Raw genomic sequence first — 16,468 nt, 5'->3', positions numbered from 1 at the left:
ACAAAAGAAAGAAATGCATGCAAAGAAGCAGAAATGCATGCAAAACAAAAGAAAGAAATGCATGCAAAGAAGCAGAAATGCATGTAAAACAAAAGAAAGAAATGCATGCAAAGAAGCAGAAATGCATGTAAAACAAAAGAAAGAAATGCATTTTGCACGAGCTTTCTCAATTTGATTTAAAAGAAAGTTTGCATTTCGCATTCCCAATGCAGTTTTAGAAGCGGCTCGACTGCACAAATGAATTTAAAAGGATTTGATGTTTATTTAAAAGTTAAATTATGCCATTTAAATGTCTGCCATTTAAATGTCCAATTGTGCTATTTATTGACTTTAAAAGGATTTATTGATAATTTAAATGCCAAATTGTGTTATTTAAATGCTAAATTGTGTTATTTAAATGTCCAAAACTCGCAGCCTGGCTCTTTGGAACCCACTCCAATCCAAACTTTGTTTTCGTGATCGAAGCTGATTTTGCTGTTGAAAGACTCGACAATAAAGTCGAACAAAACGCTGTAAACTTCCTTTGCCATTGAGCGACACATCACCAAAGCTTGTTCTGCAGACAAAGGACTTTTGATGATGTTTCCCCGCACTTCAACAGTGTTGATGGTCAAAGCCTGAGCCCGCAAGCCAAAAAAAAACCAGAAAAGAAGGACTTCGCCGATATTTCCCAAGTGCTTCTCTTTTTCCACTTTAAAATTTCTACAAATAGAATATTTAATTGCATTTAAATGCGGGATTTCGTGGACTGAGATGCTTGTGCGCAGTTGGATGTTTGTGAATGTGTCGCGGCGTTGGTTGCGCTTAGTTATGGAAACCCGAAACCCCAAACCCTAAACCCTAAACCCTAAACCCTAATGCGGTGCGAAACAAACCTCCAGCAAGGTATTTTTCTTGGCTCCAAAAAGAGAAGCAATTTTGTCGAAGTCGCCTTCGTTTTGCAGCTTTGCAGCTCTGCAGCGCAGCAGAAAGAAAGGCAAAAAGGCGAAAGAAATAAAGAAAAGAACAAACTTTGGAGATGTCAATGAAACTTTTAAATGAATAAGAGAACAGGAATGAGAAACAAACAGATAAAGAAACGAAACCAGAGTCAAACCACAAAGCTGAATACGAGCAAATAGAGGTGCGACACAAAACCAGCAAAAGAAAAGTGCATGCAAACAAATCTGGTAAGGAAAGCAGAGAAACAAAAAGAAAAATTAAACCAAAAAACTATAAAAATAAAGTTAAATGATTCAACTTATAATAGAAAAAGGCAGCAGCATGTTGCAGACACAAAAAGCAACAAATTTGTACTATTCCGAAGGACTCAGGAAAGTATTTACTTGTCTGTGCCCATTGCCTGCACATTATTGAACTTAATGTTTCCGCAAAGCAAGACAGCAGACAAAGCCTTGAAATAAGCCAGCTGCTCTTCTTTGGATAAAATCAAACTGCAGCACACAGCCAGACAAGGACACTTTACGTTCAAACACAACTGTTCTGCTGCTGCTGCTGCTGCTGCTGCTGCTGCTGCTGCAGTTGCTGCTGGTGGGTGCTAGGCGTGAACTGCAGAGCGGGCTCGCAGCAACAACGGTAGCTGCAGCAGGCGCGACACCTCCCGCTGCCGCTGCTGCTGCTGCTGCTGCTGCTGCTGCTGCTGCTGCTGCTGCTGCTGTCTCACTCGAGCTGCTGCCTGACGTCTGCGAATTCCTGGAGGTCGTTGACTGTCTCGACTTCGTAGCAGCCGCTTTTGTTGAGGAATTCGTATTCGGTGGCTTGCTTGAGTTCGCAGCTGGCCTTCTCCTCGGCAGTGAGCCCTTTGATCATTTGGTAGAAAATGTGGTAATTGCGTTCGCCCTGGCCTTGAAATTCAATTCGAGATAACTCCAACATGTAGTTGTTAATGAGGCCCCCGTGAATGCCTCCTGTGGGCGCGACTTCGAGCTTGACGAAGCGCCCGAAGCGCGAGGAGTTGTTGTTGCGCAAAGTTCTGAATTCGGGGAAAGCAGCACAAAAAGGCAGAAATAGATAATAATAAACAGTTAATAAAAGGCCAAATGGTTGTTTTAAAGTCGAAAAGAAGTGAAATGCAGAAAGCGCGGAGCCAGCGCGGCGAAAGCTGCACAAAAATTCAAGTTTTTGAACTTCGCGAAAACAGCAGCTCCCGGCCTGAAACTTGGACTAATTTGAAGGCTAAAGAAGACTAAACGCGAAATACGACTAAGAGAACTGCGGATCGGCGGGTTTAAGGGGTGGATCTTTGAGTTGAAGTGCCGTTCAAGTTCAGCAACAGGCGCAGCCACTGCGGCGAACTTTGCGTTTCCGACGGCCTCGAGCACCGGATTTGCGCCCAAAATGATGTCTTGCACTCGAGAACCTCGAGAGCCTTCCTTATCGCTGGCGAAATACTGCATAAGTTGTCTGGCAGTTTCCGTTTTGCCCGCGCCGCTCTCCCCCGAAACCACGCAGGACTGGTTTTCGCGGGCGAGGCGCATCAAGTCCATCGCGCACTGCGCCACGGCGAAAGTGTGCGGCGGCAACTCCGCGGGAAAGCCCCGCGAAGTGTCTGCGTTTTGGTAGCGAGTGATGGCCGCGGGTTCGTAGAGTCCCGCGATGGCTTTGAAGGGGTTCAGCGCTATCAGCAGCCGCCCCGCGTACGTCTGCACACAAACCCTAAACCCTAAACCCTAAACCCTAAACCCTAGTCCGAGGCCCAAACCCCACGCCCGAGACGCAGACGCCGCGCGCAGCGCGGAGAATGGGCGCACGGCGCAGTGCGCTCTGCGACTCAGCCCCTGCAACTCTGTCGGCTGCGCGCCCCAAACCCTAAACCCTAAACCCTAAACCCTAAACCCCAAACCCTAAACCCTAGAGAGCTGAAGCCTGCACGCAGCAGGTGAGCATTCGGAACTGCTGAGACGGCGAGCCAGCAGGCCCGGGCGCGCAACCCAAGGCTGCTTTAGAGCTGCTGCTGCAGCTCTGCTGCTGCTGCTGCTGCTGCTGCTGCTGCTGCAGCGCTGCTGCTGCTGCAGCAAGACGTACGTAGATGATGTCGCGGAGGTACCTCTCGCGGATGATGTGGAGGGCGGCGGCCTCGTTGGCGTGGGGCAGCTTGGAAAGGTCGTTGCAGCTTTCCGGAGAAAACCCTACATTAGCGTTTAAACATTCTTCTTGCTGCACCGTTTTGGAAACTCCCTCGACTTCGACATTCAAAGAAGTCCCCGCAATCGAAACCACCTTCGCCAACGCGTACAAGTCCTCCCGCTGCTTCTCGCGGACCCACACGTTCGAGCCCACCAAGTAGTCCCCGAGTTCCACGAGGGAGTACTTGCGTTCGAGTTTGGCCTTGGCCTTGGGGGCCCCGGGGGCCCCCGGGGGCCCCCCGGGGGCCCCCCCCTTCTTGCCCCCCGCCTTGGCCTCCATTGGCCCCCCCAGTGGCCCCCGGCTGCGGCTGCCAGCCCTCGCTGCAGCCAAAGGCTTGGGGCGCGCTACTGCGGGCCGCGGCGCGGGCGAGGCTTCGAGAGGGAAAGCTGCTGCTGCTGCCAAGTCCACATAGCGCCCTCAGCAGCAGCAAAGGTGGCTGCAAAGACAATTGCAAGAAAAAGCACTAATTAGAAACGGGGGAGCTGCTGCAGCGCCGCGCAGACGCGAAGCTTCGCTGGTCTTGAGGCTCCAGCATGCGACCGCGGCCACACCCGAGAGCGACGCCCGCCACCCAACACTTCAGCGCTCCAATAAAGCTAATTATTTCGCTTTCTGCTGCTGCTCTCCCAAATTCGCGACAGATCCTCCGCGGGAAACCCTCTAAGTCGCGCCACCGCCGCTGCCGCCCTGGACCAGCTCAGGGCGCAGCTAGGCTAGCGGTGCCGTCGATTCTGCTGCATTCCACAAATTCAAATCCTGATCCGCACACTTTTTAAGTGTGTTTCTTCAAAAAGTCCAGACTTTTGCTATTTCGGCCTAAGAACTCCAGCCGAGCACTCGTGTTTCACCGTCTCGCTAGCACTCCCCGCTTCGGGCTTCCTGCGGTGTACGTACACTGCGCACTTTTCCATTGCAGTTCCCTCTTTTTCGCTTGTATTCCTTTATTTCGATTATATATTTTTATTAGTTTTTTCTTATTTAGGGTCTTTGCAGTTTGGTGAGGCTGGTGAAGACGCTGCTCGCGCCGCCCGGCTGACCACCTGTCCACTGCGCCCTCACCATTCATTCAGTGGAGAACAAGCGCGAGCTCTGCCGATAAGTGGAGGCCAATTTACTTCAATTTAATTTAATTATCTGAATATTCATTAAAGCTGAAAGTTTGTTTTCGGTTTTAGCCCAGCAATTCAGAATTTGACTGCGGCTCTGTGGACCGCCCGCGGCAGAATCTCACCGCCCCAGAAAGCTCACCCACTCATCCACTGGGAGGAAGTCCCTTTCCTTCAAACAAAAAGATTCAACAAACATTTAAAATAAAATCTGATAATAAAATCTGAACAAAACGCATGCACTTTTAGTTCTCACGAGACACTGCGCAAAATTGCTGCCTGCAGACACCCTAAGCAATCTCAACTTTTCTGTCTTGCCAGTTTTCTCTCCACTTTTGTTTTTCTTTGCTTTCCTTTGCTTCTTCTGTATCCCTAAAATTCAGATGTGCTGCAGCTGGCCTCTGCGCTGAACTCGAGGCTGCTGCTGCAGCAGACTTCTGAGAACAGCAGCAGCAGTTCTTATGACTCAGCAATTCTCAAAAGGAAACTAGAGCAGTTTGGAGCTTCTCTAGCTATAAACTTCCCCTGCTGCTGCCGGTGCTGCTGCTGCTGCTGCTGGAGCTGCTGCTGCTGCTGCATGCCTCATGGGTTTCGCTTTTCACTTCCAACTTGTGCTTGTTTCAATTGCCTCTAGGAATATTCTGTCACGAGTTGACTTCAGTTGTACTAAAGAGCTCAGCGCCATTAGCGAGAAGGACTTCCCGAGAGCACTTCTCCTATAGAAGCACGAGAAGTCAAGTATTTGCCCTCAGGAATATCCTCAGCTTTTGTCTTTGTGTGGAGAATAGCGGCTCATCTGAAGAAGATCTGGAGGCAGCAGCTTCCAAAAAGCACTTTTTCTCTGGAACTGCGCGGCCCCCTAAAGAGCGCCAGCGCAAAAAGAAAACATCTTTCGTGGGACCCCTGCCGAAAATAAGGGCTTTTTTAGACTTTTGGGGAGGTTTTCAAAGTGTATTTATTGGCAAAACCTGTCTAACTGCAACGGGGGAAAAAGGCAGCAGCCAAACTAGTACTTAGTGAGCCCCTGAAGTCCCACAGATGCCCCAAGGGGTCATAAATGGTACTTGTTTCTCCTTTGTGGCTACAAAGGTTCATACTTATCACTGCATTTTCGAGACCCCCTTTGAGTTTTGAAAGGACCCAAAGAGCATCACTTTAGATCCATTTTCAAGGACTAATTGGCTGTCTGCCGGACACTTCTTCTCCTGCATGCGCCTGATTTGCAGAGCAGCTTCAGTGCCTCTTGCCAGCCCCAAGCCCCGGGCATAGCTGCAGCGCTCACTGGCCTGACCACTGGACAACTTATTTCCTTTGGATGTTTGTTACTTCCAGTTATTCCTTCAGTCCACAGATTCTGAGTTAGATGGTCTTGAAGGCCATTTCTGGGCTACACTGTAGTGATTCCCACTACACTGCATGCATTCATACCCCTGCAAGCACGCAGCCATTTGTGAAAGGCTCTTCTCTTCGACAGCCATCTCTATTCTGTGCACATATTCGAGTAAGCAAAAAATTGCGTAGTCGCTTTTCCTTATCTGCTGCGCTACTGTGGGGGCCGGGCTGCATGCAGTGGCAGCAGCTTGAACCAAAAAGATTTCAGGCAAAAGCCCTGCTTAGGCTAGCAGGTAAAGAAAGTCTTATTGCTCGGGTTTACTTCGTAAAAGCTAGAGAACATTCGAAACCTGCGAAGTCACTTGCATGTTTTGTGTTAAAGTCCGACAGCAGCTGCCCCCCGAACCAGCGCTTCTGGGGCTTGAGGCGCATGGGGCTATTTTGGCAGCAGCTAACAGTGCCACATTGGGTCTTCTAGGAAATTGTGGTCTCAGTGCCGAGGCGGCTTTGTCCGACAAACAGCAGAGAAAGCCCAGGCAGTCGCCCGAGTCAAAACGGCACATTCTCAGCTCGTCTCAGAAGACTGCGGAGAAGAGAGCCCGCCTCCAAACTTTCCTTCGGGGCCACGCAGAGCTGGCAGCATTCCCAAGCCTGATAGTTCCTTAGCCAATTCAGTGACAGATTGGGCCAAGGCTTCTACTACCAGGAGAGCCTGGCCAGTGCCTTTGGGTGAAACTGGTGGGCCATGAAGTTGAGTAGAAGCTGGCTGTTGCCGGGAATAAAGGAGAGCCAGAACTTGTGATTGTTCGTGTGGCCTGTCTGTGCGTAGCCCTTGTCGAAAAGAGCTGCTTTTGTTTTAAAAAGTGCAAGGGAGACTGTCGAGGCGAGTGGAGAAGAGCAGATAAATGCCTGCAAAATATAGGGACATGCGAGTGCCTGAGTTGCGTGGTGTAGCTTGCGCGTAGTTGGTCTCAGAGTTTCGCTCTAATATAACTGAGCTGTTCTCTAGGCCAAAACAGACAGGCCTGGAGTGAAGTGCCGGGCCTTTTGCTGCGTGGCTTATTGGCTATTTGCTGCTGTCCGTGAGCTGGGGCAGCCTGGGACTGCGACATATGAAGGCTCCTCGCTAGAATGTGGGAGAAATAAGCAAACAAAGGCAATCAAAAAACCAGAAATTGGAAAACGTATCTCACAATGTGGCATTCCAACAAAGACTTATTCTCGCGAGATCTCCAGCGGAGGACACAGACTCCTGCAGCACTTTGCGGTCTTTTCAGTTTGTGGCGGCTCTGGGGATGCATTTAAAAGGAATCCATTCAAGAGCATTTGCTTGCAGTTAGCTGCTGCAGCCCTTAACATCTTAACCTACTGCAGCAGCAATTGGCTTTTCTCGCCTTCTTCTGGCGCGCTTGTTGCAAGCTTATCCAAGCGGCAGCATACGGCAGTTTGCCTCTACTTTGCGGAGTTAAAGTTATTGCTAGAGGCCTACCAAAACTCAGGCTAGGGGAATTTAAAGACGGGTAAGAATTAGAAGTCGTTTGCTCAAAACAAAAGCCGCTTGGGCCTTATAAAGTGGTGCTTCTGAGGGGAAAACTGGAAAAAAGAATTTGGAAAAAATAACTGTCATGAGTTTAAAACTTTTCTATTTTCTCTCCACTCCGAAGGCCCTTTCGTGCTGACACTTAATACTTGTTTTAGCCGAAGTTAAAACTAGCAAACTAGTCTTGACATCAACAGCAACCCTTGCATGCGGGAGCGCCCAGAGAAGGCCATTTGGGCTTAAGAGTCCATTAGTTGTGCGCCAACATTGTGGGCCTTGTCTGTCAGATTAATTAGGAAAAATAGACTTTTGAAGAACCTTTTAAAAGCCACATTAATTTGAGAAAATATTCTTTTGAAGAACCTTTTGAAAGCCCTGTAGCTGTGCGTTGCTGGCCTACGCTGCCCCTGTGGCTGTACACTAGGGCCTGGCCGTTGCTGCTTTCAGAAGCTGCTGCAGGGCTGCTGCTGTCAGTACACCCACCCCGCTGCAGACACTTTGCACTCTTAGTCCGCTTTATTAACTTCGACTAAATCAGCAGCAAGGCAGCAGCAGCAGCAAACCGCCGGGCCTCCAGGCCCTGCAGGGCTTTCCCTTTTGCTAGAGGGGCTGGGCCGCGGCGCTTTCGGGAAAAGGCTTAAGTGCTTTCTCTGTAGAAGTTGCACTTGCTAGGCTGAAGTGTGTTTTCCCCACTAAGATGGAGGCAGTTTCGATTTCTTTCGCGAGAGAAGAACATTCCAAGTGCAATTTCCTGAAGCTTTCCAGTGATCTGCAGTCTGATGGGCAAGAAAACCTCTTCGAGCATTCTTTTGGTGCTGCAGAAAGGAAAACTTGAACAAACTTGAACTCCCCGCTGGGATGGCTCTTCCGGACTCTCCAGAAGCAGCCGCGGGCTCGAGCTGTGGAGCAGCAAAATTGCATTAAATGGAACTTTATAAAATGCAAAAAGAAAGAAAGTTAAAAGTGCAGTGGTGTTCCAGGTGTATCCGCTGCTTCCACGCAGAAGGTCCGTATACACTGCGGGCCCGAGTGCATCGCCGCAGCGCAGGATGACCAGGGGCGATCCTCCACTAAAAATTCATTTTTGTCGCCAAAAAAAGGGTTAAAACGGAAGGAAAATAATAATTAAACCGTTTTATTTCTTGTTTAAAAAAGAGAAAGCAACGGTTGGGCCGCTGCCGCGGCTCTTGCAGACCGAACACCTCCCGTAGTGAGCAACGGAGCCTCTGCGTTGCTCTTGTCCACAGTCGTCGCTTTTTCTGCGCAGAAAGAGATTTGTATTGAGTTAATTGGGAACTCAGTTGCTTTTTTCAAGTTTAAACGTCCAGCTTTCCTCGAAGATCGAGCCACAGCCGGAACGCGAGCCTGGGGGGGCGATACGCGGCGCAGCGCTCGATGCTGCAGCAGCAGCAGCAGCAGCAGCAGCAGAACTGCTGCTGCAGTTGCTGGTGTACGCTGGACTGCCACCTGTTTTGCCCCTGAATTGCTGCACCTCCACCTGCTGGCGCATGCATCGCTTTCCCCAGCGCTTCCTCTAAGCAGCAGCAGCAGCAGCCCCAAATGTTGCTGCCGCTGCCTTTGCTGGGCGCGATGTGGCTACGGGGCCTCATGGAGGAAGCCTGGAGCAGCAGCAGCAGCAGCAGGCGGGGTGGCAGGTGCTGCTCGCAGCGCCGGCTCCCCAGCCGCTGCAGCAGCAGCAGCAGCAGCCGCAGCAGCAGCAGCAGCAGCAGCAGCGGCCGCGCCTCGGGGAAGCCCGCCCTGCTGGGGATCGTGTTGGCCCTGGGGATCGTCTCCCTCTCGAGTGTCTCCTCTGCTGCAGCAGATGAGGGTTTCTTCTTTGCTGCTCCCTGGCCAAGCCAGACGCTGCAGCAGCTGCAGGGGGCCCTCAGCAGCAGCCACTTGGGGGCTTTGTTCGGCAAAATGCAGGCCAAGCCAGCAGCACCAGCAGCAGCAGCAGCAGCAGCAGCAAACGAGCCCCCGAGGGAGGCCAGCCGGGGGCCCTTTGCCCCTGCTGCTGCTGCTCCTTTTGTCTCTGTGCATGCAGCCCCCCAAGAGCCCCCCCTGCAGCAGCTGCAGCAGCTGCAGCAGCTGCAGCAGCTGCAGACGGTCATGCTGCAGCCACTGCAGCCGCTGCAGCCGCTGCAGCGGCGGCCACTGCCGCAGCAGGTCCCGCACCCGCTGGTGCCGCAGCCGCTGCTGCAGCAGCAGCAGCAGCAGCAGCTGCCGTTCGGGCCCCACATGCTCGGACAAACCAAGGTTGCCCGTGCTGCAGCAGCAGCAGAAGCTGCTGTTCAGGAGCTGCGGCTGCTGCGCGACTCTGTGAGGGACTTTATGGCTTCTCTGGAGCAGCAGGTTTCCCTGCGCCTGCAGGGCCAGCACGAGCTGCAGCAGCAGCAGCAGCAGCTGCTGCTGCTGCAGCAGTGGGAACCCCATGAGTGCCTGCGGCCTTATGCGTTTGCTGCTGCTGTTTCCCGCTCGCTGCAGCAGCAGCAGGTGGAAGCAGCGCTGGGGGCGCTTCGCGAGGCACTCAAGGAGGCCTCTGCACAAGTGATGGACAGCGAGCAGCAGCAGCAGCAGCAGCAGCAGCAGCAGCAGCAGCAGCAGCCTGAGGCCTCCTGGGAAGGGTCTTCATTTCTAAGTGACCTTTCAGGCTCTTCTGTGTCTTGGAGCTCTTCGGAGGGGGGCGGCGGGGGTGCTGACGAGGTGCTGCCAGCGCAGCAGCAGCAGCAGCAGCCGCTGCAGCAGCAGCAGCTGCAGCTGCTGCAGCTGCAGCAGCAGCAGTTGCTGCAGCGCTTGGAGGAGCTCGAGCAGCAAAGCGCAGCAGACAGGGCTTACATGGAGCAGCAGCTGGGAGTCATCTTTGAGTTTACAGAAGCTTGTGCTGCTGCTGCTGTTGCGGGGCTGCATGCAGAAGTGGCAGCTTTGACTGAGGATGTGGCTGCTGTGCTGCAGCAGGACGAGCGGCTTGCTGCTGCTGCTGCTGCTGCGCTGCAGCAGGTCGTGCTGCTGCTGGGGGACCGCCCCTCCATGCAAGAAGTGCTTGCGGATGCGCAGAAGGCGTTGGAGGTTGTGCTGCAGCCGGCGCTGCTGCAGCTGCAGCAGCAGCAGCAGCAGCTGCAGCAGCAGCGGCTGCAGGTGCTGCAGCGCCTCAAAAGCACCCGCAGAAGGCTCACGCTGCTCACAGAGACAGCAGCAGGAATAGCCAAAGCAGCAGCAGATGGGGAGGCCCCCCTGGGGGGCCCCCTCTGCAGTTTGCTGCTGCAGCAGTGGCAGCAGCTGCAGCCCCCGGACTTCTTGGGAAGGCTGCTGCTGGCCAGGCAGCTGCAGCACGAGCAGGTCTTAGAAAGCATGCGGTCTTTGGTGAAAGCAGCACAAGCTTTTTTGGCTTTCGACGCGCCAGCAGCAGCAGCAGCAGCAGCAGCAGCAGCAGACAAGGACCGCCGGCACAAGGGCTCCAAGCAGACGCCCCACAGCCAGCTGCACCTGCAGCTCGAGCTGCAGCAGCAGCTGCAGCAGCTGCAGCAGCTGCAGCAGCTGCAGCAGCAGCAGCAGCAGACCAACGCCTTCGGGGGCCTCCTTTTAAACCCCCAAACTGAAAAAGTAGACCAGCTGCTGGCAGCAGCAGCAACTTTGCGCAAAGCTGCGCTGCAGCTAGCAGCAGCACTTCACAGGGCTGTGGGGCCCCTGCAGCAGCACGGGGGCCCCCTGGGGGCCCCCCCCGTGTCTGCTGCGGGGCCCCTCACTCAGGAGGCGCTGCTGCAGGTGCAGCAGCTGGGGTTTGTCGAGACTATGAGGGAGCTGCAGCAGCAGCTGCTGCTGCAGTCGCAGCGGCTCACTGCAGCAACAACCAAACTAGACGCAACAGCAGCAGCGCAGCGCGCTGCTGCTGAAGCAGCAGCAACAGCAGCAGCAGCAGCGAGGCTCTGGGGGGTCGACACAGAGGCGTGGCAGCGAGCGCTGCAGCAGCAGCAGCAGCAGCAGCGGCGGCAGCAGCGGCAGCAGCAGCAGCAGCAGCAGCGGGAGCTAAATTTGGAGGAGGAGGAGGAGGGCTACAGTAGCTTGGCTGAGACAGAAGCAGCAGCAGCAGCTGCTGCTGCTGCTGCGACAGGTGCAGCAGCAGCAAACAGGGAGTCAACTCTAGAGGACGAAGACGAGCCCCTAGAAGGCCCCGGGAGAAGTGCAGATTTGCAAGACAGCGCTGATGCTGCTGCTGCTGCTGCTGCTGCTGCTGCTGCACCGGTTTCAGCAGTAGCTGGTGTGCCGTCGGACGCAGCAGCAGCAGCAGCAGCAGCAGCAGCAGAGGAAGCAGCAGCTCTGCTGCAGCGCAGCCTGTCGCTGTGTCTGCTGGAGGTGCGGGGCTTGATGGAAGCTGGCAGCTCCATGTATATGAAGGCGCAGCAGCTGCTTGCTGCTGCTGTTGCTGCTGCTGCTGCTCGAGACCAAATGGACTTGCTGCTCTTCAGACAAAGAGAAATAAAAGAAAGAAATGTGGCAGCTGAAGGAATTCGGGAGCAGCTGCGACAAGAGCTCCGGCGGCAGGCAGCAAGCACAGCGAAACTGGCAGCAGCAGCAGCAGCAGCAGCAGCAGCAGCAGGCCAGCCCACAGGGGCCCCAAACTACTGAATCGAGAAACAGAAATATTTCAGATATTTAGAATTATTATTTTTATCAAATAAAAGAACTGAAGCTTCGCATCCGCCGTTTCGTTTGCCCTTCTTGCGAGCTGCTCTGAGGTGTATGGACACCGCAGGCGCGCAGCAGCAGCAGCAGCAGCAGCAGCGGCTGCTGCTGCTGCAGCGGCGGAGGCAACGGCAACAGAACAAAGCAAGCAATGGAGCAGCAGCAGCAGCGATGATGCAAATCAAGCAATGAAGCACCTTCAGCAGCAGCAGCAGCGCCAGCAGCAGCAGCAGCAGCAGCGATCTTGGGCATGTGCAGTGCCTTTCTTTTCTGTTTTCTGGTGCTCTGTTGTTTCTGGCTTTTAGGCCTCGATTTCTTTGCTGTTGCGGGGCCAGCTACTGCTGCTGCAGCTGCTGTTGCTGCTGTTGCTGCTGTTGCTTTTGTTGCTGCTGCAGCTGCTGTTGCTGCTGTTGCTTCTGCTGCTGCTGCAGCTGCTGCTGCTGCTGTGTTTGTGTTTTTCTGCTTGTAATTCCTTCTTTCGTTGTAATCCTGCTCCGTCTCTGTCGCGTTTGCGGTGCCTGCCGCTGCTGCTGCCCTTGTCTTTTTGCTGCTGCTGCTGCTGCCGCCTCGCTGTTCTGCAACAGATGCAGCAGCAGCAACGCAGCAGCAGCAGCTGCCGCAGCAGCAGCTGCAGCAGCAGCAGCTGCAGCAGGCAGGATCCTCGCTGCGGCCTTCAGTGCCCTTTTGAGCTGCGTGTACACCGCAAACGCGGGTTTCTCGAAGCAGCAGGAGCAGCAGAAGGAACAGCAACAGCAGCAGCAGCAGCAGCACCTGCTGCTGCTGCTGCTGCTGCTGCTGCTGCTGGGGGAACTGGAGAGACATGGGAGGCCCCAGGAGCAGGCAAAGGCCCCGAGGGCGCTGTGCAGCTTCTCGTGCTGCTGCTGGAAGCAGCAGAAAGAATAAAGTGGAAAAGAAAATCTAGAAAAGAAATAACAATAAAAGGAGCAGCAAATTGAAAGACAACAAATGCCTTTCTTGCTGAACCACTGCATGCGCTGCTGCACCAAACAGGTGCTGCTGCGGGCCGACAACTGCAGGTCAAACGCCCCTCTTGGGGCTGCAGCAGGTGACCCTGGCGCCGAGCCATCTGCTGCAGCAGCAGCAGCAGCAGCAGCAGCAGCAGCAGCAGCAGCAGCGGCTGCTGCTGGGGCGGGGCAGGGGCGGCGTGGGCCGAGCCGCTGAAGCTGCTTCTGGTTTTGGGGGCTTTAATTGACTGCATGCAAAGCTGCGTGCCTTCTAAGTGGTTCTTTGTGAAGCAGCAAAGTCTACACCCTCAGCTCTAACCCCTAACCCCTAGCCGCTGCCAAACCCTAAACCCTCGGCTCCAAACCCTAAACCCTCGCCGCTGCGCCCCAAACCCTAAAACCCTAGAGAGGTGGTGCCGCGGTAGATAATTAGTTGGGGAATAGGATAGGCTCAAGAATTCGAAGGTTTAGGGTTTAGGGTTTAGGGTTTAGCCACGGCCAAGCAATGCAGAGAATGCAGAGGCACAAACAAGTGCTGCTGCTGCTGCTGCAGCTGCTGCTGCAAGGCAGCTGCTGCTGTAGACACAGTTGCTGCTGCAGCACTGCAGCACCTGTTTGTGCTGGTGTAAGAGCAGCAGCAGGAGCAGCAGCAGCAACCGTAGCAGCACCAACAGGTAGCAGCGACGGCCAACTCAGTTAGCCGCAGCAACAGCATTTGCTGCTGCCGACTCAGCAGCAGCAGCAGCAGCAGCGGCAACAGCAGCAGCAGCAGCAGATAAAGTAAAGAAGCAAACTAGCGTCTTCTTCTTTGAGCCTGTGCATTCGCTGTTCCCGGCCACGCAGGGCAAGTTATCTCGCCATTACAAGTCTAGCTAGCTAGCTAGCTGGCCAGCTAGCTAGCCAGCTAGCTAGCCAGCTAGCTAGCCAGCTGGCGTCAGAGCTAGCTAGCCAACTAGCTATCTGGCTAGCTAGCCAGCTAGCCAGCCACATAGCTAGCTTGCCACCCAGCTAGTCAGCTAGCTAGCCATCCAGCTAGCCAGCCGGCTAGCCAGCTAGCTAGCCAGTTCGCTAGCTGGGGCCCAACAAACTCCCCCTGGGGAACGGGAACCCCCATGGAGGCCTCCCCTCTTATAAACTGCTGCTGCTGGCAGCAGATGAGTGCATATTCAAGAACTCCAATTATCTAACGAATGCAGCAGCAGCAGCAGCAGCAGCAGCAGCGGCAGCAGCAGTGGCAGCAACAACAACCGCAATAGCAGCAGCAACAGCAAGAGTAACAGCAACATGATTCGTTTGTCGTTCTTGCTGCTGCTGCTGCTGCTGCAGCTGCAAAGTGCATGCAGGCGCAGGTGAGCGCAGCAGCACTGGGGCTGGAAATATGTGGTGGCATTTTGCTGTTTGCTGCTTCTCCAAGCACGCCTTATATCTGTTGGAAAATAATTTTCAAAATTAAAAACAAAATTAGTTTTAAACTGAATGCGACGCCGCAGGATGGCTGCTGGAGCTGCTGCAGTCGTTGCAGCTGCTGCAGTGGGGTGTGCGTACACTTGGGCGGAGCGGGGTACACGCAGCAGCAGCAGCAGCAGCAGCAGCTGCTGCTACCTGTACCCGCAGCTGCTGCTGCAGCACAGGTCCTGTTCGTTGCATGCAGGAGAAGTGAATTAAAGGTAATTAGCAGCATTTTGGCAGTTACTTTGCTGCCAGGAGCAGCTGCGGAAGCAGGATCATGCGCAGCAGCAGCAGCAGCAGCAGCAGCAGCAGCAGCCGCAGCCCCTCCCGCTCGCCTCTCCGGTTGTGGCTGCATGGCATGCATTCGCTGGCGTTTGCTTTCGCGTGTCTGCTGCAATTAAAGTTTGTTTTGTTGTTTTTTGGTTCTTTTATTTATTTATTTGCTTCTCTTTGTGCTGCAGCAGCGGGGGCTCCCGGAAGCGCTGCTGCACCAGCGCAGCCCGCGACCTCCCGGGGTTTCCCGCTCCGCTCACTTCACTTCCTTTCCTTTTCAATTTCTTTTTTTTTGAATTAAATAATTACTTTTAGGGAGTTTTCTCGAGGCAGCTGCTGCGTTTGTAGTGCCGCTGGGGCTGCCGGTTGGTCGATCGCAGTGCTGCTGCTGCAGCTGGCGCTGCAGCAGCAGCAGTTGCAGCAGCAGCAGCAGCAGCAGCAGCAGCAGCAGCAGCAGCAGACTGCCCGAGCTTACGGGGTGCGTTTTCTCGCTGCTGTTTCGCGTCCGCAGCAGCCCCGCGCGGCGTCGCGCAGCTGGCGCGGCTCCCTCTCCCTCTCCCTCAGCAGCAGCAGCAGCAGCAGCAGCAGCAGCAGCAGCAGGAGAAGATGTCTGCTGCAGGTAGCCCTGGCGGTCGTGGGGGCGGGAGCGTGGGCCTGGCAGCAGCAAATCCCTACAAGGCCTTTTACGGAATGGTGCGGACGAAGCCAGTGGCCGTGCTGCGGCAGGCGCTGCTGCAGCAGCTAGCAGCACACCTGCAGCAGCTGCAGCAGCAGCACCCGCTGCCCGGGGGCGCCGACGCCGCGCAGCACCTGCAGCAGCTGCAGCAGCTGCAGCAGCAGCAGGCCCGCCGCTGCCTCGCGGACGGCCCCGGCAGCGCCACAGCACTCTTCGAAGCAGCGCAGCGCAGCAGCGACGCAGAAGCTCTCGAAGTTTCCAAAATGTTAATTGAAGAGTTCGGAGTTGCGGAGCCACAAGCCACTGACCGCATGCAGCAAACCTGCCTCTTCTATGCGGCCAGGGAGGGACACGCAGAACTCTGCAGGTCCTGCTGCTGCTGCTGCTGCTGCTGCTGCTGCTGCTGCTGCTGTTGTTGTTTTGCTGCTGCTGCTGCTGTTTCTGTTTTGCTGCTGTTACTTTGCTGTTTCGCCGCTGTTCTGCTGCTGCTCTTTCTCTGCTGCTGCTGCTTTATTGCTGCCACGCCTCCCATCCCGCTGCTGCTGCTGCTGCTGCTGCTGCTGCTGCTGCAGGTACCTGCTGGGTCGAGGGCTGGACCCGAACCTGCGGGACAGTGTGGGGCAGACCTGTCTCTTTTACGCAGCACGGGAGGGCCGCACTGGCAGCTTGTCAGTGCTGCTGCAGTGCGGCGGAGACCCAAATATAATAGACATAAATAAACAAACAGCTTTGTTTTATGCTGCCAGAGACAACAGACTCGAAGCAGTTTTGCTGCTGCTGCAGGCGGGATCCGATCCCAGCCTCAAGGACTGTCTCCGCCGCACGGCCTGGCACTTCGCCAGAAGCAACGGCCACCACCAGGTCTGCGCGGTCCTCAAGGCTGCTGCTGCTGCCTTCCGCCCCCACCAGCAGCAGCAGCAGCTGCTGCTGCAGCAGCAGCAGCAGCAGCAGCAGGAGCTGCTGCAGCAGCAGCAGCTGCAGCTGCCGCCCCCCGCCGACTTCCAGCACCACCCGCACCAGCAGCAGCTCGTCCACCCGCCGCAGGGCCCCGGCCCCAGCACCAGCAGCAGCAGCAGCAGCAGCAGCAGCAGCAGCAGCAGCAGCAGCAGCAGTTTGTGCAGCGCGGCGAACGGCGAGCAGCAGCAGCGCAAGAAGTTCCGGCTGCAGTACCAGCCCCTCCCGGACTTCCCCGAAGTTTGGCTCGACGCGCCTTACGAGAAGATCGAAGAGTTCGAGCGCCTCTACCCCTCCCTCGCCGTCTGGCCCCCCGCTGCAGCAGCAGCAGCAGCAGCAGCAGCAGCAGCAGCAGCAGCAGCAGCAG

The 16,468-nt window shown here is 55.0% G+C and overlaps 4 protein-coding genes across 4 annotated transcripts; 2 read left to right on the top strand and 2 right to left on the bottom strand.

The window, feature by feature from the left end:
* Positions 1 to 389: 389 nt before the first annotated feature.
* ENH_00077220 (myosin, putative) lies at positions 390 to 3,405 on the bottom strand (the record flags this gene model as incomplete). The annotated part of the gene is made up of 6 exons (XM_013583058.1): positions 390 to 617; positions 876 to 954; positions 1,326 to 1,433; positions 1,664 to 1,972; positions 2,296 to 2,642; positions 3,025 to 3,405. The coding sequence occupies 6 exons, from the start codon at positions 3,403 to 3,405 to the stop codon at positions 390 to 392; spliced, it is 1,452 nt and encodes a 483-aa protein (XP_013438512.1).
* A 5,259-nt stretch (positions 3,406 to 8,664) lies between these two features.
* Positions 8,665 to 11,727, top strand: ENH_00077210 (hypothetical protein, conserved; the record flags this gene model as incomplete). Its single annotated transcript, XM_013583057.1, has 1 exon — positions 8,665 to 11,727. One exon carries the CDS (start codon positions 8,665 to 8,667, stop codon positions 11,725 to 11,727), a length of 3,063 nt encoding a protein of 1,020 aa, XP_013438511.1.
* Positions 11,728 to 12,119: 392 nt separating this feature from the next.
* ENH_00077200 (hypothetical protein) lies at positions 12,120 to 12,606 on the bottom strand (the record flags this gene model as incomplete). Its single annotated transcript, XM_013583056.1, has 2 exons — positions 12,120 to 12,359; positions 12,556 to 12,606. The coding sequence occupies 2 exons, from the start codon at positions 12,604 to 12,606 to the stop codon at positions 12,120 to 12,122; spliced, it is 291 nt and encodes a 96-aa protein (XP_013438510.1).
* Positions 12,607 to 14,240: 1,634 nt separating this feature from the next.
* Positions 14,241 to 16,468, top strand: ENH_00077190 (26S proteasome non-ATPase regulatory subunit, putative; the record flags this gene model as incomplete). The annotated part of the gene is made up of 3 exons (XM_013583055.1): positions 14,241 to 14,380; positions 14,852 to 15,514; positions 15,720 to 16,468. Coding segments are annotated over 3 exons (1,552 nt in total), but the record flags the coding sequence as incomplete, so codon positions are not given.

The sequence above is a fragment of the Eimeria necatrix genome, genomic scaffold (genome assembly GCF_000499385.1).
Source record: "Eimeria necatrix Houghton genomic scaffold, Enh_scaff805, whole genome shotgun sequence".
Lineage (NCBI taxonomy): Eukaryota > Apicomplexa > Conoidasida > Eucoccidiorida > Eimeriidae > Eimeria > Eimeria necatrix.
The sequence above is the reverse complement of the archived record's forward strand: the minus strand, read 5'-3'. Positions and strand labels throughout refer to the sequence as shown.